Here is a 27,390-nt window from a genome sequence, read left to right as displayed (position 1 = left end):
GTTAGGGTGCTGGAACTAGACTTTTGGAGCTAGGCTTTTGGAGATAGGTTGTACTTGGAACTTAACATTTTCACTGTGTAATATTATGTAACACTTTCGGATATTACAATATGCAATGAGACAAGTTTGTGTAATAGGTTTGTAATGTGTAATATGCTTGAATGTTTTGTGTAATGATAACTCCATGAATGTAATGTTTTGTTTGTGTTATGATTGAATGGCTTCTTTAATGTTAGTCACAAACTTGTCTCATTGCATATTACAATATCCGAAAGTGTTACATAATATTACACAGTGAAAATGTTAATATGCTTGAATGTTTGTGTAATGATAACTCCATGAATGTAATGCTTTGTTTGTGTTATGATTGAATGCCTTCTTTAATGTTAGTCACCAAACAAACCGACCATGAAAGAAAAATTAAATGAGACCATATAAGCGACCCTTACCATTTGTGCCGACTAGATTGGTATTTCACAAGTTGCTTTGTTGTGTCCACTCATGCCACATCTACTACACTTGCGAGGCTGCCTCTTTTCTGATGTTTGTGAGGACCGAATTTTATCTTCAGCACTTTCGTATCTTCGTTTTCTTTTCCTTCCAACTGATATTCTTGTGTCCGGTGGTAGCACATTGACTTCCTCAACATCTTCTGGTATGGACCAAGCATCCTCAGGAACATCAATAGGATTTATGTTTTCCTGATAACCTTCTCTCCAAGCTCCTGTCGTGTACATCAAATCAGTCAATGTGTGTGGCTCTCTGCAAACATGAAAACCAGCTTTAATTGCGTGCCTACAAGGGATCTTCATCAGGTCGGTATTTCCATATGAGCAAGTCCGTCTATCCAAATCAACTAAGCAGTCAATTTTATCCCCTCTAACAAGCAATCGACCATCAGTGACAGGATAAACTGTAAATGTTTTACCTTACCCGGTTCTCCTATCAATCTTCTTCTCCACATCTTTGGTCAGAGGATGTTTATGCTTTGAAATAAGTTTCTTACACTTATAAAACCACCAAGACAACATTTCCTTGACACTGTCAATCAAAGGAATGACTGGATACTCTCCCGGTGAACGCAAAGCAGAGTTAATGGATTCAGCAGGGTTGGTTGTCCTTATGTCATATATGTATCCAAGGAATTGACATCTAGCCCATTTTTGCACATCAGCCTCCCGTAGGTAATTTCCAATTGCCGGACTGATATTACATACACTAACAAATGTCTTTTTAAAATCAGCAACTCTAAAAGCCTTGGACGCCTTTGAAACCAACCCAGGAAGTCATTTCCCATGGAAATATGTAACCACATTATTCAAAAAAATGATGAATACAAATACTATGTCTAGCTGTTGGAAACATGTTCTCAACTGCCTTCCCGATGGCCACATGTCTATCCGAAATAAAAGCCAAATGATGATCATTAGCAATGACAACTTTTAGTTTTCTCATAAACCATTCCCAAGAACGCTCATTCTCTGAGTCGACTACTCCGAATGCAATATAATAAAAATTAGAGTTTCCGTCTACAATAGTTGCAACCAATAGAACTCCTTTGTATTTATTCTTCAGAAAAGTTCTATCGACCACAATATCCCGCCTCATTGTTGAGATGAGATCAATATATGGGAAGAGAAAGACATGAGGAGTTGAGTATGATGAAGAGGTCGTACATGGCGTAGTAATACTAGTTACCCGTGTAACTTTCAAGGGTTAAACCAAAGTTACCCTAGTTATCCTAGTATACTAGTTACCCGGGTAACTTTGGATGAAGAAGATAAACTCTATTCCCTTTCCTAAGGCATCAGACCGTTGCAAGGGAAGAGGAGGCACGTGTGACAGGTTGGAGAAGAGCTGGATAAAGCAAAAGGAGATTTATGCACAAGAAAGAAGCTCATTGGATGGTTTGAATTAAAGCAAACCTTATCTCTTGTAATAGTGCCTCTTTATGAAACTCTCATTCTAGTATTGCCTCCTCATATATATTGTAAACTCTGATCAGATTAATAATTAAGAAGTTTGAGATTATCTCTCTAGACTCTCTCTTTCTTGTTCATGATGATTCTTAAATACTCTTAAACATGATTACTACCTAATCTCTGTACAAATCTCCCATTAATCTTCTTTAATCTTCCTTTAATCTCTCAATACCTACTTTATTCTCTAAAATCATATGGTATCAGAGGCAGGTTGGCTTTGGTATTGAGAAACCTCGTTCCATTTCTTTCTTTCTGTAGCTCTTGTGTTCTTGTGTTCTTGCTCTTGTGTTCTTGAGTGTTCTGTGAAGCTGTGTGATAAAGTTGAGTCATGTGGTGTTGTGCTTTGAGTTTGTGTGTTCTTGAAGTCTGGTACTATGTGTTCTTCAGCTGAGTTGCAAGGTTGAAGCTTTCTGGTCATTTCTGGTTCAAGCAAGAGAAGATGGAGGGAAACAACTTCAGCAAGCTAGTTACTGTCCTGGTTGCATTGAAAGCTGGTTCAAACTACCTCTTGTGGTCTCGATTGGTGAAGACTGCTATTGGAAGGCTAGGGCTGTGGAGCCACATCACTGATGATGGTCCGAAGCCAGTGGCCAACGAAACTGAAGAAGGTGAAGAGGAAAAGACTCTCACCAAAGGTGAAGCAAAGAAGTGGGTGCAAGAAGACTTGATGGTGCTCTCCGTGCTGCAAGGATCTCTTGATGTCCCTCTTCTTGAAGCTTACAGCTACTGTGAGACTCTCAAACACTTGTGGGAGACCCTCTTAAAGACGTTTGGAAACGTCTCCAACATCAGTCGTGTGTTTGAGCTGAAGAGAGCCATTAACTCCATGAAGCAAGATGGAGGAGAGCTCACCAAACACATGGGAAAGTTTGGATCATTATGGTATGAACTTGAAAGTCTAAGACCTAACACCACTGATCAAGCAGCTCTTATGGAAAGAAGAGAACAAGATCAAGTGTTTGGGTTGTTGATGACATTGGATCCTTGCTACAAGGATGTCATCAAACACATCTTGAGATCGCCTAACCTACCATCCATGGAGGAAGTATGCGCGCAACTTCAGAAGGAGGAGGGATCTCTTGGCCTGTTTGGAGGCAAGGGTGAGCTCACTATGGCTCATCAAGCTGAAGGAATGCAAGCAAACAAGGCTGCATACAGAAGCTCAGGAAGGAAGTATGAAAAGTATGAGGGAAGCTATGAGCATTGCAAGAGGACCGGTCACAAGAAGAGTGAGTGTTGGATCCTACATCCTCACCTCAGGCCACATGGGTCCAACAGGGATAGGGAAGCAAAGGCTCATCTTTCTGCTGAAGCAAATGGTGTTGGTTCATCCGGAGCTAGCTCAGGCGCTAAGATGGGTGAAAGTGAAGGTAGAGCCTTGGCATCTCATCAACTAATTGGAAAGGGTATGGATCAGGAGGTATTCAAGAGAGCTGACCTTGAAGTCTTCTTCAAAGCTCTTAAGGAGTCTGGTAACACTCTCAGAAACACCCTTGGATACTTATATGCTGCTCATACATTGCCTAGTACTACTGATAAGTTACTAGGCATTTTTAAAAGCTCTTACACTACTGCTAGTAATCCTAGTAATACTGATAAGTTACTAGACATGTTTAAAAGCGCTTACACTACTACTAGTGAGCTGAGTATAACTAGTAAGATGTTAGGATTACTAGGAAATCTGATAAAACAAAATGAACCATCAAGGACTGAGATTACTAGAAACATGCATAAACCTTTGATCGTTGATTTTGGTGCATCTCATCATATGATTAGTGATAATAACCTGATTAAAGATAAAGAACCGGCTCATGGACATGTTATGATTGCTAATGGAGATAGAATTCCTATTAGAGGATTTGGTAAACTGAAACTGTTTGATAAGGACTCTAAAGCATTTTTCATGCCTGAGTTTACTTCTAATCTTTTACCTGTCAAAAGATGTACCACGGATCTTCAATGCAATGTTATTTTTAGTCTGGCGATGTTAAGTTTCAGGATATTAAGAGCAGTAAGTTGATTGGGCAAGGAGCAACCAAATGAGACCTTTATATGCTTGAAGATCTTAGTCCCATCTCTAGTTCTTGCCTATCATTTAGTTATGTTTCTTCCTTAAGTAAAGATGCATTGTGGCATGCTAGACTTGGACATCCACATGTTAGGGCTTTAAGCATTATGTTACCAGTTGTCATGTTTAAAAATAATGATTTTGAGGCATGTATTTTGGGCAAACATTGTAGGACTGTGTTTCAAAGATCATCCACTATTTATGAGAATTGCTTTGATTTGATTCACTCTGATGTTTGGACTACACCGTGTTTATCTAGGGATGATTATAAGTATTATGTCACATTCATTGATGAAAAATCCAAATACACCTGGTTAACACTCATTAAAACAAAAGATAGGGTTCTTGATGCATTTAAAAAATTTCAAAGCTATGTTACTAACCATTATCATGCCAAGATTAAGATTTTCAGGTCAGATAATGGTGGAGAATACGTAGGCCACGCATTCAAAGATCACCTAGCTCAACATGGGATTCTACATCAGACTAGTTGTTCTTACACTCCACAACAGAATGGAGTTGCTGAAAGGAAGAACAAACACCTCATGGAAGTGGCCCGTTCAATGATGTTCCACAAGAGTGTCCCTAAGAGATTTTGGAGTGATGATGTGATGACTGCTTGCTATCTGATCAACAGGATACCAACAAGAATCCTAGAGGATCATTCTCCATTTGAGGTACTCAACAAGAGTCGACTAGTTCTGGATCACTTGAGGACATTTGGGTGTGTGTGCTATGTACTGGTGCCAGGAGAGATGAGAAACAAACTTGAAGCAAAGAGCACCAAGGCTATGCTTATTGGATATTCTGCATCTCAAAACGGATACAAGTGCTTTGATCCCGCTGCTACAAGAGTCTTGGTGTCTAGGGATGTGAAGTTCATAGAAGATAAAGGGTATTATGAAGAGAAGAATTGGGAGGAGCTTGAAGAACTTTCTCAACCATCAGATAGAGCTGCTAGTTTGAGAAACATACTAGAAGAACTCGGTATTGGCGTGTCTCAGGATCAGAGCAGGTGTGAAGAGCCTACTCAAGTGGCCGCTGAAGAACCATCCCACTTTGAACATGAGGGGGGAAGTGAATCTGAAGCTGAAGGGTTAAAAGATCAAGGCTCAGAAGAAGCTGGAGGTCTAGAAGATCAAGGCTCAGATTCTCCTGTCCAAAGTGGAGATGAATTAGTAAGAGAAGTTCAGAATGAAGGTCAGGAAGGTGGAGAAGAAATCCATATACAAGAGGAAGCTGTTGAGGAACAAGTAGAAGTTCCTTTGAGAAGAAGCACACGGGTAAGGAGGGATTCTTCCGAGTGGGCAAACACGAGAAACTGGGTAAACACGAGAGTGTTATACAATGCTCAGGTTGTGGAACATCCTTCCCAAGCTGTGTGCTCCTTTGCTGAGTTTCCGGAAGAGCACTACTCCTTTATGGTAAGCTTAGATGAAAGCTATGTGCCAAGAAGCTATGAAGAAGCAATGCTGATTCAAGAGTGGAGGGATTCAGTCAATGATGAGGCTGATGCCATGATTAGAAATGATACATGGTATGAGAGTGAGTTGCCTAAGAGGAAGAGAGCTGTGTCATGCAAGTGGATCTTCACCATCAAGTATTTACCTAATGGAAAGATTGATAGGCGTAAGACAAGGCTGGTAGCTAGCAAGAGGTTTCACACAAACCTATGGAGAGGATTACATTGATACTTTTGCACATGTTGCAAAGCTCCATACCATTAGAATTGTACTATCAGTTGCAACTAACCTTGGGTGGGATCTTTGGCAAATGGATGTGAAGAATGCTTTCCTCCAAGGATAGCTAGAAGATGAAGTCTATATGCTACCACCTCTGGGTCTTGAAGGAATGGTGAAGCCAGGAAATGTTCTTAGACTGAAGAAAGTCATCTATGGATTGAAACAATCACCTAGAGCATGGTACAATAAGCTAAGCACAACACTGAATGGTAGAGGATTCAGGAAGTCCGAGCTTGATCACACTCTCTTTACTCTCAATACTCCCTCAGGCATCATTGTTTTGCTTGTGTATGTGGATGACATCATCATAACAGGCAGTGATAAGGAAGGAATCCGAGCCACCAAGGAGTTTCTGAAATCAGTATTTGATATAAAAGATTTGGGAGAGATGAAGTACTTTCTTGGGATTGAGCTGTGCAGATCCAAGGAAGGGTTGTTTATCTCTCAAAGGAAGTATGCATTGGATCTCTTGAAGGATGCTGGTGTGTATGGAGGAAGAACAGCCAAGATGCCCATGGAGGATGGGTACAAGGTTCCACGTGAGAGGGGAGATTGAAGACAGCAAGTTGTTCCATGATCCAAAGCTGTATAGAAAGCTTGTGGGGAAGCTGATATACTTGACCATCACTAGGCCACACATTTGTTTTGCTGTAAATCAAGTGAGCCAGCATATGCAAGCTCCAAAAGAGCATCACTGGCGCATGGTGGAGAGGGTTCTCATGTACCTGAATGGAACTCAAGGGCTTGGTATATGGATGGGCTGCAATAAAAGCACTGAAGTTGTGGGTTATTGTGATGCTGATTAGGCAGGTGATAGAGCAGACAGAAGGTCTACAACAGGCTACTGCACTTTCATTGGAGGAAACATGGTTACTTGGAAGAGTAAGAAGCAGAAGGTTGTATCATGCTCTAGTGCTGAAGCTGAGTATAGAGCTATGCTAAAGCTTACCAACGAGTTGGTATGGATCAAAGGGATTCTTAGGCACTTGGAGATTGAGCAAGCAACACCAATGACTATGCATTGTGACAATCAGGCGGCTATTCACATTGCTACAAACTCAGTGTTTCATGAGAGGACAAAGCACATTGAAGTAGCTTGCCACAAGGTGAGGCAGATGATAATCTTGGGAGTGATCTTGTCATGTTATACAAGAAGTGAATATCAGTTGGCAGATGTGTTCACCAAGGCAGCAAGACAAAAGACTATGGAGTCCATCCACATCAGATTGGGACTCATAGATCTTGGGAAGAGAATGAGCTGATCCCCTAAGTCATGAGGTCTTTACTCTTTTTCCCTCATCAAGGTTTTGTCCCAATGGGTTTTCCTTGGTGAGGTTTTTAATCAGGAAGATCTCATGGCTATCAAAGCTTAGACTTTCACAAAGCTAAGCTTGAGGGGGATTGTTGAGATGAGATCAATATATGGGAAGAGAAAGACATGAGGAGTTGAGTATGATGAAGAGGCTGTACATGGCATAGTAATACTAGTTACCCGTGTAACTTCCAAGGGTTAAACCAAAGTTACCCTAGTTATCCTAGTATACTAGTTATACTAGTTACCCGGGTAACTTTGGATGAAGAAGATAAGCCATATTCCCTTTGCTAAGGCATTAGACCGTTGCAAGGGAAGAGGAGGCACGTATGACAGACGGGAGAAGAGCTGGATAAAGCAAAATGAGCTTTATGCACAAGAAAGAAGCTCATTGGATGGTTTGAATTAAAGCAAACATTATCTCTTGTAATAGTGCCTCTTTATGAAACCCTCATCCTAGTGTTGCCTCCTCATATATATTGTAAACTCTGATCAGATTAATAATTAAGAAGTTTGGGATTATCTATCTAGACTCTCTCTCTCTTGTTCATGATGATTCTTAAATACTCTTAAACATGATTACTACCTAATCTCTCTACAAATCTCCCATTAATCTTCTATAATCTTCCTTTTATCTCTCAATACCTATTCTATTCTCTAAAATCATACTCATGACTCTGTTAAATCCTCTTATCGATTGACCAAATGCAATAAATAGGTACCGAAATCTCCCAGTGTTGTCAATCTCATAAGATGAATGTGTACCTGGATTAGCCTCTCTCAGCATGTGCAAGTATTTCAGTATTTTCCCATAACTTCTTTCTCGAATACCTCTAAATGCATTGATCGCGCGCATCCCATGCTAAAGATTTTGAGATCTCACATCCATGATCCATACGCATAATTTGTATGATATCATTACATTTTGGCCTTTCCTTGACACCTTCATACTTATGCATAATAAGACTGTCTATAGTTTTTGCCGAAGCAGTCTTACTCCCTTTGGTTTTCCTTGAAGGTGCGCATGTATGTTCACCGACATACTTTTTGATAATGAAATATGTAGAATCCTTCAAACAGTCTGCTCGAACAGCCCAGTTGCATGCATTGTCCGCATATCTAACATACCAAAGTTGTCTATCTGATTTGATAACCTGGTAGTCAAAGTTATGATTCATTGCACATATCTAGAAAGTCGCCTTCAACAAATTATCCCTTCTTGCAGAAAATACTTTGACATATTATTTTTGTTCTCTTTTTCAGAGATCATGGTATCAACATCATCAGCAGCCTTATCAACTTCAACTCCTTTAATCTTTTCTTTCTGCTTCTCGCTCTGCCTCTCAGCAAACACAGTAGCTTATTCGTCCCCTCTGTAAAACGAGTTTTCCTCCTCTTCATCAGTATTGGAATCTGCTGGCGACTTGTTAAGATCAAAGTCTGCTTCATTCGGATTCTCAGCCTTCACTTTATATGTTACACACAATCGAGTAGAAACACTCCTTTTAGAAAAACCAACAAAACTCTTAAGATGTCGATCATTTGCAATGATCACAGGTGGACATGTTGATGTATTGATCAACTCAGCAGGTACATAACTCAACTCCAAATCGTCTAAGCTATCTTCTTCCATACCAAAATCCTCCAAAACCATTCTTTTAAAATCATCTAAGAGGTAAAACTTGATTCCAATAACAGTAGCATATCCCCTTTGTCATCAGCCGAAAAAACTCATCCAGTAGTTGCACCTAATTCCCAAATACCACATGCTATATAGATATGCATCATAAAACATGAGTTTGTGAAAACTACAAGAAAAATCATGGAGAAATCATACATTGATGAAGAAGAGAAGGCGAAATCTTTTTTTTTTATATTTTGGCAAAGCAAATCTATCAAAACATTTTTTAGGAAGTTAGAATATTTTAAGAATATTTTCTTAACTGAAATTTCCTTAATTTTCGAAAAACAAGTTTTCTTATCCGTAGAAAGCACCTTCCACAGTGTGTAGAACAATGACATAAATCATGAATGCACTTTCTATGTCATGTAGACGTACGTGTTGTATCTAGATTTCGCATTCCCGAAATTTTAGAATACTTCATAAAAGTAGAAGCTGCATTCGAGAGAAAAGTAGATATCTTTACAATTAGTAGAATTTGCATTCCTTATATTTAGAATTTTAATTAAAAGTAGACTGTACGTTCTAAAAAAAGTAGATGGACTTGTTAATTCTGGAATTCATTTTCTACTAACTCATTTTCCGTAGAAGACGAATTCTACTTTTAGTAGAATGTAATTTAAAAAAAATTATTTATCAAGTTTTTCAACAAAAAAAATGTGTTTGCGTATATCGCTATTTTATTAATTGTTTATATTTTTAATAATATTTTTGATTCATAAAACTATTTATTCATTTAGTTTCAGAATTGGAAAGGGTAAAAATGAGATAAAATAGACAAAAAAAATTTTATACCAAAGAAACAACCATGTTTTTTTGTTCCGTTTTTGGCAATTTACCCATAACTAAATAGAGAATATGAAGTATCAGATTCCTTTTGTTTTTTTTTTTAATTATACAGGGATATCGTAGCCTTACAAAAGTGGTTGAAACTTATCACGTGTTGCTACGTGTCGGTCCCATGTATCTACTAAATAGAGAATATGAAGTATCAGATTCCTTTTGTTTTTTTTTTTAATTATACAGGGATATCGTAGCCTTACAAAAGTGGTTGAAACTTATCACGTGTTGCTACGTGTCGGTCCCATGTCTCTGGCGATGCCAAAATGTTAATTCATTTTTTTCAAATTCAGTTATTACTATGTACATGAAACATACTTTGGGTTTTGCATAGAATTGCAAAATCCAAGTTCTTTCTTTGAATTCAGAACACACACGAACAACAGCAACATCATCAATCTCACATTGTCTTTTGTTTTCATGTTAAGAATACAACATTTATACTAGACTATTTTTTTTCTCAAACCGTTACACTATAAAAACAACTACAAATAAAGAAACAGTGGCTCGCACAAATCGTTTTTGTTTTTAAGAAGTAGTATCAAGTATTTTAATTCTATTTTAGAGATCTGGGTTCTGCATGCAGAATAACAAATCCAAATTTACGTAGAATCAGGATTGTGATAAAATGGTCGGAACAATAAGAGGCCTATGTAATGTCCCCATATTAGCTTTGATTATTGACGCTTTATTCTCGCAAACACATAAAGATCCATAAGTCATCAGTTCTCATCGTAGTAGTTCTGCAGAATCTGCGTTCTCACAGACACAGGAATAGTCACCTTACGCACAGAGTCACTCCAAATCAAGCTTCCAAAGTAGTACCCAGTGTTGATTTTGTGTGTGGTCGAGACTCGTACCGTGAAGGAAACACTTTTGGTTTTGGAGTTAAACACTAGTTTCTTCGGCGTCACAACCACTCGAACCCCAAGCGGAGGCTCGACCACGACTTTGTAGACTGAATGAACTGGTCCAACGTTAGTAACGGTTCTTGTGAGAATGACTTCATCTTTTAGATTTGGAATGGTGATTGAAGGCAAGTTCATATCAAGAACAGAAGGTTTTTGGTCTGTACAGACTGTTCCTTTACCGACAAGTTGAGAGATAGATGAGTCGTTGTAACCGACGGAGCACAAGTAGAGAATGTAGTCTTTTGGGCCCATGTCGTATATGAGGCCTGGTTCTGCAGCTTTCTCTGGGTTCACGAGGCCTCCACCGTAATCAAACGGGTCAGCTACTTTGCGAGATGACCCTTCTGCTGGTAACTGCTCTCCAAACGGATCTGTTCTCCAAGCTGCAATGTAAAAGACGATTATTGAGTTGAAGAAGGATTGGCCTTTCTCTTTTGATTGGATGTTTCTGTAGTTGGAAGAAGATAAGAACCTGTAGTGACAATAGCTGATCTAAAAGCAGCAGGGGACCAATCAGGATGCAAAGATTTGAGAAGTGCAAGAACTCCTGAAATTGCGGGAGTCGCCATCGATGTTCCTGAAAGCATAACAAATCCTCCAGCATTGAAGGTGGCATTGGGAGATGTAGCAGCTAATATGCTCACTCCTGGTGCTGCTATGTCAGGCTGTATGGTGGAACAAGTAGTGGTTTGTATGAATTAGGACAAGTGCTAATAGCAATATAGGTTAGAAACATAAGGACTCAGGACAAACTTTTAGAATCGCGGGAGAAATGGAGTTAGGTCCTCTTGATGAGAAAGTTGCCACCTTTGACCCTACAGGTTGTCCTACCATTGTTCTAGAAGGTTGTATCTTCACAACAGGTGATCTGCAAACCAGAATTTCGGCAGAAACATATTCTCAGACTCCAACAAGTATTATTTTCTTATGTAAGGAGTTGAAGATAGAAATTGATAGTTTCATACCCATTGGAACGTATGTAGAAAAGTATATCTGTCCCAAGTTCGTAGTCAACGGCCACACATGGGAAATCATCTTTACATGGATTGAGAGTGTACCCCGGGTTTCTTGCGATGATCAGGCCAAGACCGCCAGCTCTTTTCACAAAAGATGCAGCTCTTGATACAGTAGTGTAACCTCTTGTTGTTGTAAAACACAGCACAATTTTCCCAGCCATTGTACGGTTGGAGTTGAGATTAAGGGACTCGCACTCACTACAAAAACACACGGATTCAGTAAGAGATCAAAGAATGATGCACATAATTGAAAACTGATATTTGATATCATTAATTACCCACTAAATGTATCATTACTGTTCCCTGGATCCTCTGGGTAAACCAAACTAGTAAAGCCAAGTTCCGGACCTGTGTACATTGCTTGACCCTGAAGTAACAGCGGCAATGCCCATAATCAGAGAGTTTTAAGGCTTGACAACAAATATATAGAGAAACCATTTGTTATAGAAAAAAAAAGAAGGGAAAACATTGTCTGCTGTTACCAATATGAGTTTATTGTTCCCAAGTGTAATAGGTGTGGCAAATGACCGGTCCAGAGTGGTTGCAGCCACTGTTAATATCCAAGGAGCCGTGTTCACCACGGTCTGAGTTGATGGGCCAGCGTTACCACCAGCACAAACAACAGTAATACCCTTTGCAACTGCATGGAATGCTCCAGTAGCAATCCCATCACGCATATCCGTTTCGGAAAACAGAGGAACCCGACTACCTAGAGAGAGTGACAAAACATCAACGCAATCATGAATAGCATCGTCCATCGCTTTCATGATATCAGAAAATGAACAAGTCACTCCGTCCAGCTCTTCAAGATACCAACAAGCCTTGTACATTGCTATGCGAGCACGAGGTGCACCACCTCTCAAGGTTCCTCCAGCGAACCCCTTGTAGCTTACGTCTGGAATATATGAACCACCTGCAATAGAGGCGACGTGCGTGCCATGGCCGTTAAAGTCTCTAGCAGAAATGTAGTCAGGTGATTTTGTGGAATTGAATCCATCGTTTTCAGCAAGAAACCCATTGATATAGTACTTGGCTCCTATAAGCTTTCTGTTGCAATTAGTTGACTTGAAATCTTCTCCTGGTTCACACCCTCCTTTCCATCGGTTTGGTATTGGTCCAACCCCATTGTCACTAAATGATTCAGACTCTGGCCACACTCCTATAACCACACATAACCATAACTCATTGAGGCACTAAAATGAAGGAGACAAAAGAACCAAAGATAAATATACCATGTGATGAAATCTACTTATACCTGTGTCAATAACGCCAATGATAACATGGTCACCCATGTTAGTATCATTTAGGAGATTCTTCGGATGTGCAGCAGATAGGCCTAAATAGTCCCAAGTCCTAGTTGTTGCGAGTTCATAGTACCCATCAGGCATGACATGAACAACTTCTGGTGAATCTGTTAGCAGAATAACGTCCATCAACAATAAAAACATATATCATTATTTCATTTCTTAGAATCCAAGACATTTTTAGCTAAAACATCAAGGAGTACCAGCCAGTTTCTTGGCTTGGGACTTGGTGAGCCTTGCGGCAAATCCTGAAAAACCATGTCGGTAACTATACACCATTGAGTCATGTGCATCCTCTTTACTGTGACACAAACATGAAGACTATTGGTTAGAGCTATAACGACCCATTGGAATTGGATAGTTAATCATTCAACTCTGTACCTTCCAAGAAGTGACGACAACATCTGGTGATGATATTCTGTGACATGCTTGGGATCATCATGCTGCTTCTCACCCAAATACACTATATGAACCTGTAAGATTATCAGCAAAAAGTTGATCATAACCTATTATTCATTTCTGTTTTTTTTTTCTGTCTGATAAGGAAGATACAATCTACCTTGCTCTTAGCACCAGATCGTGCGACATTCAAAAGAATTATCAGACTTAGCACCACAAGAAATAAAGACCTATTCATCTCAAGCAAAAGAAAAGGAGTTTTATTTTTCAATCTACTAGGAAAATTATATGAGGAAGCACAAGCATTAATATAGATGCATCATTCCATTTCTTGGAATGGTTCTTGGTCTTTTCACAGGTTTCAAGTTCCATTATTTTAGTCACAGATAAAAACTAGAGAATGTTTATAAAATCTGTACAAGGTCAACTATATTCTAGTTTATAACAACGTTTTATAGTCAACACAATCAACAAACGATTCGACAGAGAATACCAGCAAATAAAGCCATCGTGACTATACCTATGAGATCTTATTTTATAAGAAAAAATTGGTTTTTATGTTTAGTGGCAGTGCACAATTTGGTATCATCTTTCCCTAATATCAAAGAAAAGGTCTCCGTTGATCAAAACATGATTAGTCATAATCAGCTGGTCGACCAAAAAAAAAAAGATTAGTTACAATCAGTTTATAGACAATTTTTTAGCATTACGTATCATATATACTATTAACCATAACTATGTATATTATTATTAACGATAAATTAGCTGGGAAGACAAGATTTGGTATACATTTATTCATCAAAAACAAGAATCATTAATTCTCATCATAATAGTTTTGCAGAATCTTTGTTCTCAGAGACACAGGAATAGTCACGTTATGCACAGAGTCCCTCCAAATCAAGCTTCCAAAATAGAATCCTGTGTTGATTTTGTGTATGGTCGAGACTCGAACCATGAAGGATAGACTTTTGGTTTTGGAGTTAAACACTAGTTTCTTCGGCGTCACAACCACTTGAACCCCAAGCGGAGGCTCGACCACAACCTTGTAGACTGAATTAACTGGTCCAACATTAGTGACGGTTCTGGTGAGATTGACTTCCTCTTTAAGGTTTGGAATTGTGAGTGAAGGCAAGTTGACATCAAGAACAGAAGGTTTAGGGTTTGAACAGACTGTTACTTGTCCAACAAGCTGAGAGATAGATGAGTCGTTGTAACCGGCCGAGCATAAGTATATAATGTAGTCTTTTGGGCCCATGTCGTATATGAGACCTGGATCTGCTGCTTTCTCTGGGTTCACAAGGCCTCCACCATAATCAAACGGGTCAGCTACTTTGCGAGATGAACCTTCTGCAAAAATCTGCTCTCCAAAGGGATCTGTTCTCCAAGCTGCAAATCAATTAAAGAACTCATACTGAGATCACTGTGTTCTGTTATTTTGTCTTTTGATCGTTTGTTGTGTTATTGGATAACCTGTAGTGACAATAGCTGATCTAAAGGCAGCAGGAGACCAGTCAGGGTGCATAGCTTTGAGAAGTGCAACAACTCCTGAAATAACTGGAGCCGCCATGGATGTTCCCGCAAGAATATCAAATCCTCCAGCACTGGAGTTGGAATCTGGAGATGTAGCAGCTAGTATGCTCACTCCTGGTGCCCCTATGTCAGGCTGCATTGCCAAGAAAATGATTACAGAAAATCTGATGGGTTAAAAAAAAAAAGGATTCAAGCATACCTTTAATATTGCAGGAGAAATGGAGTTAGGTCCTCTTGATGAGAAAGTTGCCACCTTTGTCCCCACAGGTTGTCCTACCATTGTTCTGGAAGGTTGTATCTTCACAACAGGTGATCTGCACAGCCAAGTTACATAAAGTTTCTTACAAGTTTTATGTTTCTTGGAGGGAGTGTTTCATACCCAGTGGAGCGTATGTAGAGAAGTATATCCGTCCCAGAGCTCGTAATCAATGGCTACACAGGGGAAATCATCTCTACATGGAGTGAGATTGTAACCTGGATTTCTTGCAATGATCACGCCAACACCACCGGCTGACTTCACATAAGAGGCAGCTCTTGATACAGCAGTGAAGAGTGTTGCTGTCGTAAAACACAACACAACTTTTCCTCTCATTGTACCGTTTGGGTTGAGATTAAGGCGCTCACAGACACTAATGTTTCAGACATATTCAGAGAAGTAAAGTAAACTGATCAGTTATGCTATTTCAATGGAGATTGCACGTAAGTCTTCACAAGATGCTAGAAACTTGATGTTACCCGCTAAAGGTCACATTGCTGTGCCCTGAATTCTCTGGATAAACCAAACTGGTGAAGCCAACTTCTTGACCTGTGTATAGTGCTTGACCCTGCATTAACAGTTGAAAAACTCATAACCTTTATCAAAACATTTTGGTGGCCATTTAGTAAAAATTTCAATAAAAAAATTATTTTACAAATTTGAGGATCTATATTTATATCATTTTTCTTTTAAAAAAAATTAAGGGCTAGAAGGGAATGTTTTATTTGGCTTTGCCCAAGACCGACAAAACAGATGTCTGCTTTACCAGTATGACGTTGTTGTTCCCAAGCGTGATAGGTGTGGGAAAGGACCGGTCCAGAGTTGTTGCAGCAACTGTTATGACCCAAGGAGCTGTGTTTAACACGGTCTGAGCCGCTGGGCCAGAGTTCCCACCAGCACAAACAACAATGATGCCCTTTGCTACTGCATGGAACGCTCCAGTCGCAATCCTATCGCGCAGATCAATTTCAGGATACAGAGGAACTTGAGCTCCGAGCGAGAGCGACAATACATCAACACCATCATGCATAGCTTCATCCATTGCTTTCAATATGTCAGAAGATGAACAAGCCACCGTGCCTAACTGATCCACATACCAACAAGCCTTGTATATTGCTATGCGAGCACGCGGTGCACCACCTCTCAAGTTACCTCCAGCGAGTCCCTTGTAGCTTACGTTGGGAACAAAGGAACCACCTGCGATACAGGCTACGTGCGTTCCATGACCAATAAAGTCTCTAGCAGAGATATAGTCACGTGATCCCGTGGAATTGAATCCTTCGTTTTCAGCAAGAAACCCATTGATAAAGTACTTGGCTCCTATGAGCTTTCTATTGCAATTAGTTAATTCGAAATTTTCTCCTGATTGACATCCCCCTTTCCAATGGCTCGGCACTGGTCCAACCCCATTGTCATTAAAGGATTCAGACTCTGGCCACACTCCTACAACCACACAAAACCTCAAGTCCCTGGGGGCTAAAATAAAGGAACCAAAGAAACAGAAACTAGTTATACCTGAGTCAATAAAGCCAATAATCACTTGGTCACCCATGTTTGTATCATTTAGGAGATTCGTCAGATTGCCAACAGAAAGACCTAAGTAGTCCCAAGTTCTAGTTGTGGCAAGTTTGTAGAAACTATCAGGTATGACATGAACAACATCAGGTGAATCTGTTTCCAAAAATAAAGAGCATCACAACCAAAGTAATCCAAGATTACATCATGGTAAGACTTAAGACAGAAGCAAGCCTGTGAGTACCAGCAATTTTCTTGGCTTGTGACTCGGTAAGCTTAGCAGCAAAGCCTGAAAAGCCATGCCGGTAACTATGAACCATTGAATCATCTGCTTCCACTTCACTGTGTAACACAAACATTAAAAAAAAAACATTGGTAACAGCTATAGACATATAATAGAGTTGAATTACTAATTAATCAGGTTTGTTTTGTACCTTCCAAGAAGTGACGACAACATCTGGTGATGAGATTCTGTGACATGCTTGGGATCATCATGCTGCTTTTCACCCAGATACACTATATGAACCTGTAAGATTATCGCCACAACACAAACAAAAGTTTGTTATAACGCTATTATATACAGTATGATCAAAGAAAATTAATTAAATTACCTTGCTCTCAGCACCAGCTCTTGCGACTTTCAAAACTATTATCAGATTAAGCACCACAGCAAATAATAATCTAGAATTCATCATTCGAAGTAAAGAAGACTGTTTCCTAATTCTTAATTCTACTTGGAGATTAATTCAGGAATCACCCCAGGCCCCAGCATTTATTATGAATAGATGTCTTCTCCTCCAAGAATGTGTTACGCTTGTTCCTTGTGTTGAATGTACATAATTCACACAGAAAATAGTATTTCGTTCTTTTCATTCTGCTTGAAGACTTTTCAGAAACTAAACGCATTTTTATAAAGAAACGTGTTTAAGTTTTAGTCCGACTAAATTATTGGTCAAACTCAATTAGTCGTTTATGTAGCCAATAATAATGCTTTGTTTTCATGGAAATTTCAACAAATGTGAAATAGAGCAAACCTCATTTATTAATAGTTTACAACAAACGCGATCGATCAACAAAGAAAGAAGATAAGATAGAGACCGAACCTCATTTATTAATAGTTTGGCACCATAAGCGAAATCTCGGGCACGACTGTGTTTTGTCTAGTCGGGACTAAGTAGGCCGAAACAATAAGACATTTTTCACTTTGACACACATTTTTTTATTGTTCAAATACCAGAATATCCAGCAAAAAGGCAACTCCCTCTGGTTACTTTCTTTCTAACCTAAGCCTCTTGAGCAATCAAGATTTCAAAATAAAAAAATAAACCCCGAGAAAGTCATTTTCCCAAATATGGTTTCAATTTACAATCCTAATCCCGATCGAATCCTAATCTCAACTGTTTTTTATTCATTTCGACCTATCGGTGGTATATGTTGCGCGGCCAATTTTTAGCCACCGCCGAACAACGCACTCCACACATCCTTGTTCCCGAAACCAACAATTGCCGACATGCAAGGTAAAGTTGTCGAATTTTTTGTTAAATCTATTGTTCTCGCCAAAGCTTCGATCTTCGGGGGTGCAGCCTACATCCTTTTCCATATTTGCTTTCGTTTTCTTTATTTCCTTATATATCTAGTTTTATTTAAAGCTTTATGTTTCCTTTTGATTTATCGATAAGGAAGAGTTATAATTCCTTTTTCGAATTAGCATTGGTGTTTTGCTTTCATATATATAGTCGATGCCTTGGTGTTGTAAGGCATCGACTATATCCTTTTGAATTTTAACAAGAGCTTTTTATAAACTCTGACCTTGTTATCGGATAGAGCTTTGACTCTCAACGATCTCAAGAAGGCACGCTACCTAGTTATTTTCAGAATCAATAGGTTTCTTGCGCTATACGTAGTTACGACTACACCAGTTGGTATCAAAGACTTTCGGTTTTGATTTCTTAATCAAGATCAACGATCTTTGCTACTTCCGCTACATATCTACATCAACATCACCATGCCTCCACGAAAACAACCTCCTGAGGATCAGAACGTAGAACTCCGTAATACACTGGAGAATTTTACTACAAATATTCATGAGACACTTGTTCAAGCCGTCGAAGTAGCCCTTACAACGGTTCTGCAACGACAACAAAACGCCCCTATACAGCAACCAGCAGTTCAGGAAGCTCAGCATCACCAGGAAGACAGCTCTGGTGATGAATTGGCCGAGAACTAGTTCGCAAATCCTCTGCACCGTCGTAACCAAGCTAACATCGCCGCTCCAGCTGATCATCAACTCCTTAGACATGAAATTCAGGCTGAAGATAGACGATGGGATTCTGTTTTTCGGGTTGAGATTCCTGAGTTTTTCGGAAATCTGAGTACCCAGGAGTTTTTGAATTTGTTAAGTTCCATCGAAGAAATCTTGGAATTCAAACGCGTTCCCGTCGATCAATGTGTGCCTTTAATTGCTTCGCATTTCAAAAGCAGAGCTATGGCGTGGTGGTAACAAATCAAAGAGTCTCGACGATGAGCTGGGAAACCTCGAATTGTTACGTGGGAACATCTTAAGAAGCATATGAGACGAGCCTTCTTACCGTACAATTACGAGCTAACTCTTTACAACAAACTGCAATCTTTGCGACAAGGAACCCGGACGGTAGATGAATACGCGACCGACTTCTTTCATATGGTAGCATGGACAACACTCGTCGAGACTGAAAGAACAGCTTGTTTCACGTTTTATCGGTGGTCTACGCTATCAAATTCAAAACGCATTACAGCAGTTCAATCCGCTCACTGTCTCGGAAGCACACCAACGTGCTTTAGCCATGGAAATTCAATATCGTTCATCTTGGAGCACATGAAACAATAGAGGCAAGTCGACTTCTCAAGTCAACACAGCGTCAACTTCGGAAGTTTCACAACACCGTCCAGAAGCAGCACGTACAAATACAACTACACCAACAGACGTGATAGCCCACTCTCATCTGGCACGAACATGGGCGCTCCGTTGTTACACTTGTGGTGAAAACGGTCACATACAGTCGGCTTGTCCGAATCAAAATCGTCGTGGTCTCATTAATCAAGATGCTCCTTTGGACGAGGAACCAATATACGATACGTATGACTCAGACTCTCAGCAGGAAGCAGACACAGAAGCCAAAGCAGGAGATACTGGAGCTAACATTCTCGTTCTGCGCCGCAACTGCTTATTGCCTCGGTCATCTGACGAATCATGGCTACGAACAACTTTATTTCGCTCCACAGGCACGATTAGTGGGAAGATTTGTAAAATAATCATTGATTGTGGAAGCTGTACTAATGTTCTTTCAGCGACTGCAATCAAGAAGTTGGACCTCAAATCAACAGCCCATCCTTCTCCATACAAACTCACATGGCTCAACAAAGGCGTTGACATTACCGTTTCACGCCAGGTCTTGGTTTCATTCTCCATCGGTACCTACCTCGACACTGTGTGCTGTGATGTTGTCCCCATGGACGCATGTCACCTTCTTCTTTGTTGTCCATGGCAATATGATAAAGACACATCACACCATGGCTACCATCTTCTTTGTTGTCCATGGCAATAACATTGCTACCATCTCCGGAACAAGCACAAGAGGTTCCTGCAACATTATCACCTCCTCCTACAACGCTCAAAGCCAGTCAGACGTTACTTTTGTTGCCAAAAGCAGCCTTCGAAGAAGAACTACGAGAATCTGATATTGCTTGGGCATTAGTCTCTACTCTGACCATGCCACCAGTTATCTTTCCCTCACCACCCGAGTTTGCTTCTTTACTATCATCATTTACGGACGTCTTTCCGCCTGATCTCCGGCAAGGACTTCCACCTTACGAGATATCCAGCACCATATAGACGTCATGCCAAACGCGGCCTTTCCCAACCGTCCTCACTATCGAATGAGTCCTCAAGAACATGATGAACTCCGTAGACAAGTGGAGGAATTTTTGGCCAAAGGTCACATACGTGAAAGACTTAGTCCCACAGCCGTCCCAGCTTTACTCATTCCAAAGAAAGCCGGTTCGTGGCGCATGTGTGTTGACAGCCGAGCTATCAATAAAATCACAGTGCGTTATCATTTCCCTATACCTCGCCTTGACGACCTCCTTGACCAAATAGGGTGTGCATCGATCTTCTCCAAACTGGATCTCAAAAGTGGCTATCATCAAATACGTATCCGGCCTGGCAATGAATGGAAAACCGCTTTTAAATCTCGGGAAGGTCTCTTTGAGTGGTTAGTCATGCCTTTCGGCTTATCTAATGCTCCTAGTACGTTTATGAGGTTATGAATCAGGCTCTCAGGCTGTTCATTGGCAAATGTGTCGTAGTATATGTCGACGACATATTGATTTTCAGTTCTACTCTGGAGAGTCATGTTGATCATCTCCGCGACGTGCTTCAGGTTTTGCGCCAGCAAAAACTCGTTGCAGCTCAACAAAAATGTGTGTTCGGCACATCACAGGTCCTGTTCTTAGGGTATATTATCTATGCGCAAGGTCTTGAGGTTGATCCAAGTAAAATTAAGGCAATCAAATCTTGGCCGGTTCCTAGAACGATAACGGAGGTTCGAAGTTTCCATGGTTTAGCTTCTTTTTACCGATGTTTTGTCCGCAACTTCAGTGCCTTAACAGCCCCACTCACGGACTGCATGAAGGGAATGACATTCACCTGGATTACTGTCATCAAAGAGCACTTGATCTCAGCTCCTATATTGGCCTTACCGGACTTCTTTAATGTGTTCGAACTTCACTGTGATGCTTGCAAGACAGGAATTGTTGCGGTCTTAAGTCAGCAGGGTTGTCCAATCGCCTATTACAGTGAAAAGATAGCCGGTTCACGTGCTCGTTACAGTACGTATGACGTGGAGTTCTATGCCATTGTTCAAGCTATACGACATTGGCGCCATTACCTTTTTCATCAAGAGTTCATATTGTTTACAGACCATGACGCTCTGAAGCATCTGGATAGTCAATCTAAAATCTCTTCACGCCATGCTTCTTGGATTGCTTACTTGCAACAATTCACCTTTGTTATTCGTCATCAGTCCGGCAAAACAAACAAGGTGGCAAATGCTTTAAGCAGACGGCATACTCTTCTTGCAGCGTTTCATACTTCTGTTCCGGGTCTGTCATCCATTGCTGAGCTCTATGCCACTGACGCATAATTTGGTCGCATTTGGCTTGAGGTTCAGTCGCACGTACGCAATGACTTTGTCATCCATGAGGGATTTCTCTTTCGTGGGGACAAGCTATATATATACCAGACGGGAGTTGGCGACTGCGTAGCATACATGAGTTGCATAATGAAGGGCATATGGGTCGTGATAGAACTATTAAACTTGTTCTCGACTCGTATTTTTGGCAATCGCTTCGACGAGACGTTGCTCGTTTTGTTGAGCGTTGTGTGGTTTGTCAAACATCTAAGGGCCACGCTGCAAACGGTGGTTTATACATGCTGTTACCAGTGCCTACTCAACCTTGGACCGACATCAGTATGGATTTTGTTCTTGGACTTTCGCGTACTCAACGGGGATTTGATTCTATATTTTTGGTCGTCGATCGCTTCTCCAAGATGGCGCACTTTATTCCTTGTAAAAAGACTATTGATGCCGTCATGGTAGCTCAACTTTTCTTCAAAGAGATCTATCGCCTTCATGGGCTTCCTTTGTCGATCGTGTCTGATAGAGATTCGAGATTTTTGAGTCACTTCTGGTGTACTATTTGGAAGCTTCTGCGTACAAGTTTCGACATGAGCTCTGCGTATCATCCTCAGTCATCCTCAGTCTGACGGACAGACCGAGGTTATCAATCGCTCTTTGGGAGACATGCTTTATTGTTTGGTTGTGAGTAATATTCGTTCATAGGATTCAATCCTTTGTCAAGCTGAGTTTGCATTCAACCACACTGTTAACCGGATTACTTCTTACAGTCCCTTTCGTATCGTTTATGGTATCGTCCCTCGTGGTCCCATTGACCTTGGCGTGGTGCCTGATGCTACGCGAGATCATGGCGAGGCTGTTGACTTCATTGGAAATGTCGCTCATATTCATCAGACGGTCCATGACAACTTGAAACTTACTTCAGCTAAATACAAGGAGGCTGCAGATCGTCATCGCCGTGATGTTCAGTTCCATGTGGGTGACAAAGTTAGGGCTGTATTGACTAAGGAACGTTTTCCACCACACGAGTACAATAAGCTTAAGGCTCGGAAGATTGGTCCCTTGGATATTCTGGAGAAGATCAATAGCAATGCGTATCGAGTTTCACTTCCACCTAACATTCGGTGTTCTGATGTTTTTAACGTCAAACATTTGGTTCCATTTGTTGCTAAGGACGACACCGAAGATTCGAGAACGAATCTTTTTCTACCCCGGGCGACCTGATGCAGCCTACATCCTTTTCCATATTGGCTTTGGTTTTCTTTGTTTCCTTATCTATCTAGTTTTACTTAAAGCTTTATGTTTCCTTTTTATTTATCGATAAGGAAGAGTTATAATTCTTTTTTTCAAATTAGCATTGGTGTTTTGCTTTCATATATATAGTTGATGATGTGGTGTTCTAAGGACACGACTTTTACTTTGAATTTAATAAGAGCTTTTTATAAACTCTGACCTTGTTCTCAGATAGAGCTTCGACTCTCAACGATCTCAAGAAGGCACGCTACCTAGGTATTCTCAGAATCAATAGGTTTCTTGCGCTATACGTAGTTACGACTACACCAGGGGGGTCGTCATCTGGGAAGAGCTGAGCGCAGCAGACGGAGGAGAGTTATCAGCTGCGGCTTGTGCTGGCGTTGCGACTGTGGACTGAGGCTACTTGCGCCGATGATTCAAACTTTATGGATCCCGTGTTGGACGAGTCTGCGACTTCACCAAGTTCAGCCGAAACCGTTTCACATCGTTTCTAGGTTTTGCTTTAATTGCATCGACTTCACCATGGTTCTAGGCTCCATTTTGATTTGGCTGATATTTGATCGGCTTCTTGAATCAGTGATATATTTTTTATCATCTCTCCATGGACAGCGTTAAATTTTGGAAACTAAAACCTGCAATCAGAATTTTTATGTGAATAGAATAAGATTTAGAAAAACGATGGGAAAGGATCTCTTTGAGTAGAACTCTAAGATAATTTTCTCAAATTGGACTAATATTATCGACAATGAATATGATGAATACAAAAAACAAAAAACAAGATAATAAGCTTGAAGAGAGTATTCTTGGTCTCAAGTGAGTAGGACAAAAGGCGTATGTGAAATGATGGTATTGGCTGGTTTTTATACTTCTCATCTTGATCCAACTACTCCTCGTATATAGGATGCATGTGTTGTGCCTTGCTCTGGAGATCTCGGTTTTTTTGGTAACCGACTGACCAGGTGACCGCATCTTGGTTTTATCCGTAGACTCAGAGCTCGCTACCTCAAACCACGAAGTAGCCTTTTAGACCAGAATAGTTGGACTTGACTAATGGTTTATGTATTCATTGCCGGTTTAGCATATTTCGAATGGATATTTAATAGACCATATTTATGTGTTAAATCATGATTCACAATGTTGTTCAAAGAGCATATACTAAAATCAATTCTGAAAAAATACTGAAACCAATTGTTAAAACTTAGGCAACTTTATTTATAATTAAACAAAAACTAAATTATAAAAACCTCAAAAAGCAATATTATTTAAACTTAAAAAAAAAAGAACAAAAATTCATCAAATGCAAAATGCAAAATTTAATACGCTTCAACATTTAAATTTTCAAAATCTGAAAAATCCAAACAAAGACAAAAGATATTTCATAATATATATATACAAAAATATATACATATCTATATATATATATATATATATATATATTATTGAATTAAAATTAAATAAAGACCCATATATAAATCTCATGTTATTTAACATTACAAAAACTATTATTAGTAACTAAAATTTCTGATGCAATTATATTTTGGATAATCATTCAGTTAAAATTGGATTTAGTCGTACTTCCTCAGATTTTGCAAGTAATGAGCCAAGTATTCAAGATCCAGTTTAATTTGATATCTATAAATTAGAATTGGTTTTGGATGTTGATAATTTGTCTAGTTTTAAAGTTAAGTATATTATTTTTGAATTATATTCTATTCAGATTTAAAATTTGTTTATAAAAAAAATATTGCCAAATTACATTAAAAAAATCACTGATATAAAATTTGGTCGAAATTATTGTTCCTTGTGAGGATTATGAGTGGAGTTTTCAGCTTGGGTAGAAGAAGTTAACTCAACCATTTGGACAAATTGTGTTCGCATTTTTTCTCTTAATTTTGGATTGAAATCAACTTTTAAAAATATTGGAAGTTATTCTTTAGGGTTGTAGTGTTTCCAAGTTCGGAATCGGTTTCTTAGAAAATTTAATAGAAAGAAAAAATTTCCTTACGAAAAGAAGGTTTAAACATGAAGTACAAGGGAATCCACTTCATGTGCACTACTAGTAAACTAGTAATATTTTGGCTTTAAGACCATTTTAATGTGGTGCACAAAAAAGATCATTTTAATGAAATTGTGTTGTTGTTTTCTAAAACAAATTTTTTTATGATAAAGATAAAATTTGATCAAATGATTCCTGTAAAATAGCAATTTTAAAATAGGTAAAATATAGAAAAAGCTATTTTTTTTCTTTAAACAAAGGAAAAACAATAATTTCTATTCTATAAAATAGAAATAGATTGTAATAATTTTATATCTAAATTCTATTATAGATAAATATATAAATATGTTATAGATTCTCTAAATAAACTTATTGTACTAAAAAATTATTTTATACAGTTGTATTTAAGAGATTGATTGGTAGAAGTTGGAGAAGTTGTGGATATCCACTTTAATTTCTATAGTCTCCTTTTAATCATGTTTTAGGTTTTAAAATTTAATCTATAGCCAAAACATTATTAAAAAAATATGTTAGCTTTAGAAAACAAAATTCTCTAAAGTTCTTGTTAAGTACATTGAAAAGATTTCTATAGCAGAAAAAAAATAAAGTTGAAGCTAAATATCTGAAGTCTTAATTTTAGAACAAAAAAGAACATAAAACTACAACTTCAACCAATCGAACCTAAACTTTTGCTAAAACATTACTGTATAACTAAAATGTAATTTCAGAGATCTTGTAAGAAAAGAAAGTGATGGAAAAAGCTAGAATTTAAGAGTTTCCTAAATTGCCTTAAATATATTTTTATAGTCTTAAAGTAATAGTTATATACAATGGAGGTTTATGTTTATATAAGTAAAGAATTTGTATGAAAAAAAAAATGTAAAGAATTTGTTCAGTAAGTTAAGTATTTGTATAAATAAATCTAAAACTAATAAATAAATTGGAAAGGCTATTATTATTATTAAAAAATCTCTAAATTCTTTCAAAATATTATCAGACCATCATGACTTGGTAAATCACTTGGTAAATCAGAAAAAATATAATTTTATTTATGAAAAATGAGCCAATTTTGTCATGCTTCAATTCGTCTTTCGATTAGCAATTTGGTTCTATTTTTCACCACCCGACCGACGCTGATTCACGAACATACAATCCATTTTTTGAATTTCGAATTATGTCCTGCATGATTATCCACACCTTATAACTCGTAAATTACTATAACACCTTTGTCTCTCATTACAAAAAAAAATCTTCTTTTTGTTGGAACTCGGTTTTGACGAAATGGTTTTACACCATTTTCGGTAAGTTTCTGGGCGAAGACGTTCATCGGAATAACCGTGGACACTATAAAATAGTGTAACCAAATGTCAAAAGTGGAGTTCGTTTGAATGAGAAATGGAGTTCTAAAATGTGTGACTTAAATGTACACATTAGATATTGGGTTTGAATTTAGATTTAAATATGTTAGATAGACTTATGTTTAATAACTTATGATTTAAATCATATTCATGGTTTATCTTTTATATTTGGCTAAATATAAAAATGTATACCCATAGCAAAATAAATATTAGCATTGATTTGGTCAAAGACACTAATATTATTTTTGCAAGTTACGGTCAATAGTCGAAAGAATCATTCTTCATTATGATTATTGATGACACTTAATACTCCATTCATGCATATACGTTTTTTGGTTTTGAAAAGAAAAAACCTAAACGTTATGTTTTGTGGTACTCATCTTTTCTATATAAAGCCTCATGGCAATGTAGAATATATACGAACATGAACATGAAACAACAAAAGATTCTCCCATTATGAAATAGTTATGTTTATTTTTTATTTTTTTGTGTCTGAGAGTACAACACAAAATTAGGGTCGATAGATTCTGTTTTTCGGTGATGGTAAACAGAAACAATGCTGCAGTTGTATCCTAGGAATCTGAGTGCTATAAAACCGTCACACTACGGGGCGTTTAAAAATTTAAAGAAATAGATTAACTATCTCGACTCTGCAATTCTTTTTTATTCTTATATTTCGGTATTGTAATTTTAATGTATGTTTTTATTATTTTTTTACAAATATCAGTTGTCCTATGGTAGTAAAATAGGTTCCTAGACTTTTTCCTTGAGAATTTTCTTTATAAAAAACCATTATTTACCACCAAATCTCATAATGAAATTGAACCATTAACGTCGTAATTTTACGTTCCCTCTTTCATATGGCTGACAAAGTATTAAAATGCCTCTGTTTGTTCTGATCTTAATTTTTTTAAACAATTGATTTAGTGTCTTGTTGCAACTATAAAAGTTACGTATTTTCTGTTTTGTACGAATAAATACGAAAGAAGAAAAAAGACTATTGATTACGAAGACAATATACTAAAAATAAAAACAAACAAAATGATTGTGTG

The 27,390-nt window shown here is 38.5% G+C and overlaps 1 protein-coding gene and 1 pseudogene across 1 annotated transcript; both read right to left on the bottom strand.

The window, feature by feature from the left end:
• Window positions 1-10,014: 10,014 nt before the first annotated feature.
• Window positions 10,015-13,789, bottom strand: LOC106376315 (subtilisin-like protease SBT3.4). Its single transcript, XM_013816380.3, has 10 exons — window positions 13,416-13,789; window positions 13,238-13,329; window positions 13,060-13,157; window positions 12,808-12,963; window positions 12,035-12,711; window positions 11,831-11,919; window positions 11,502-11,750; window positions 11,290-11,404; window positions 11,009-11,201; window positions 10,015-10,919 (listed from the first exon to the last, which is right to left on the bottom strand). Exons 1-10 carry the CDS (start codon window positions 13,491-13,493, stop codon window positions 10,348-10,350), a joined length of 2,319 nt encoding a protein of 772 aa, XP_013671834.3. The 5' UTR covers window positions 13,494-13,789; the 3' UTR covers window positions 10,015-10,347.
• A 184-nt stretch (window positions 13,790-13,973) lies between these two features.
• On the bottom strand, window positions 13,974-17,436 carry LOC106376314 (annotated as a pseudogene).
• Between the last annotated feature and the right edge of the window lie 9,954 nt (window positions 17,437-27,390).

This window comes from Brassica napus, chromosome C5 (genome assembly GCF_020379485.1).
Source record: "Brassica napus cultivar Da-Ae chromosome C5, Da-Ae, whole genome shotgun sequence".
NCBI lineage: Eukaryota > Viridiplantae > Streptophyta > Magnoliopsida > Brassicales > Brassicaceae > Brassica > Brassica napus.
This window is presented reverse-complemented; position numbering and strand designations above follow the sequence as displayed.

Bases quoted from the DNA above. Each gene is read 5' to 3' on its own strand.
- LOC106376315 (XM_013816380.3), bottom strand. From the start codon at position 13,493: ATGAATAGGTCTTTATTTCTTGTGGTGCTAAGTCTGATAATTCTTTTG. The intron at 12,964-13,059 runs GTACTCCTTGAT...TTCTGCTAACAG, and splicing joins CCAAGCCAAGAAACTGGCTG to ATTCACCAGAAGTTGTTCAT. The intron at 10,920-11,008 runs GTTCTTATCTTC...TTTACATTGCAG, and splicing joins ATCAGCTATTGTCACTACAG to CTTGGAGAACAGATCCGTTT.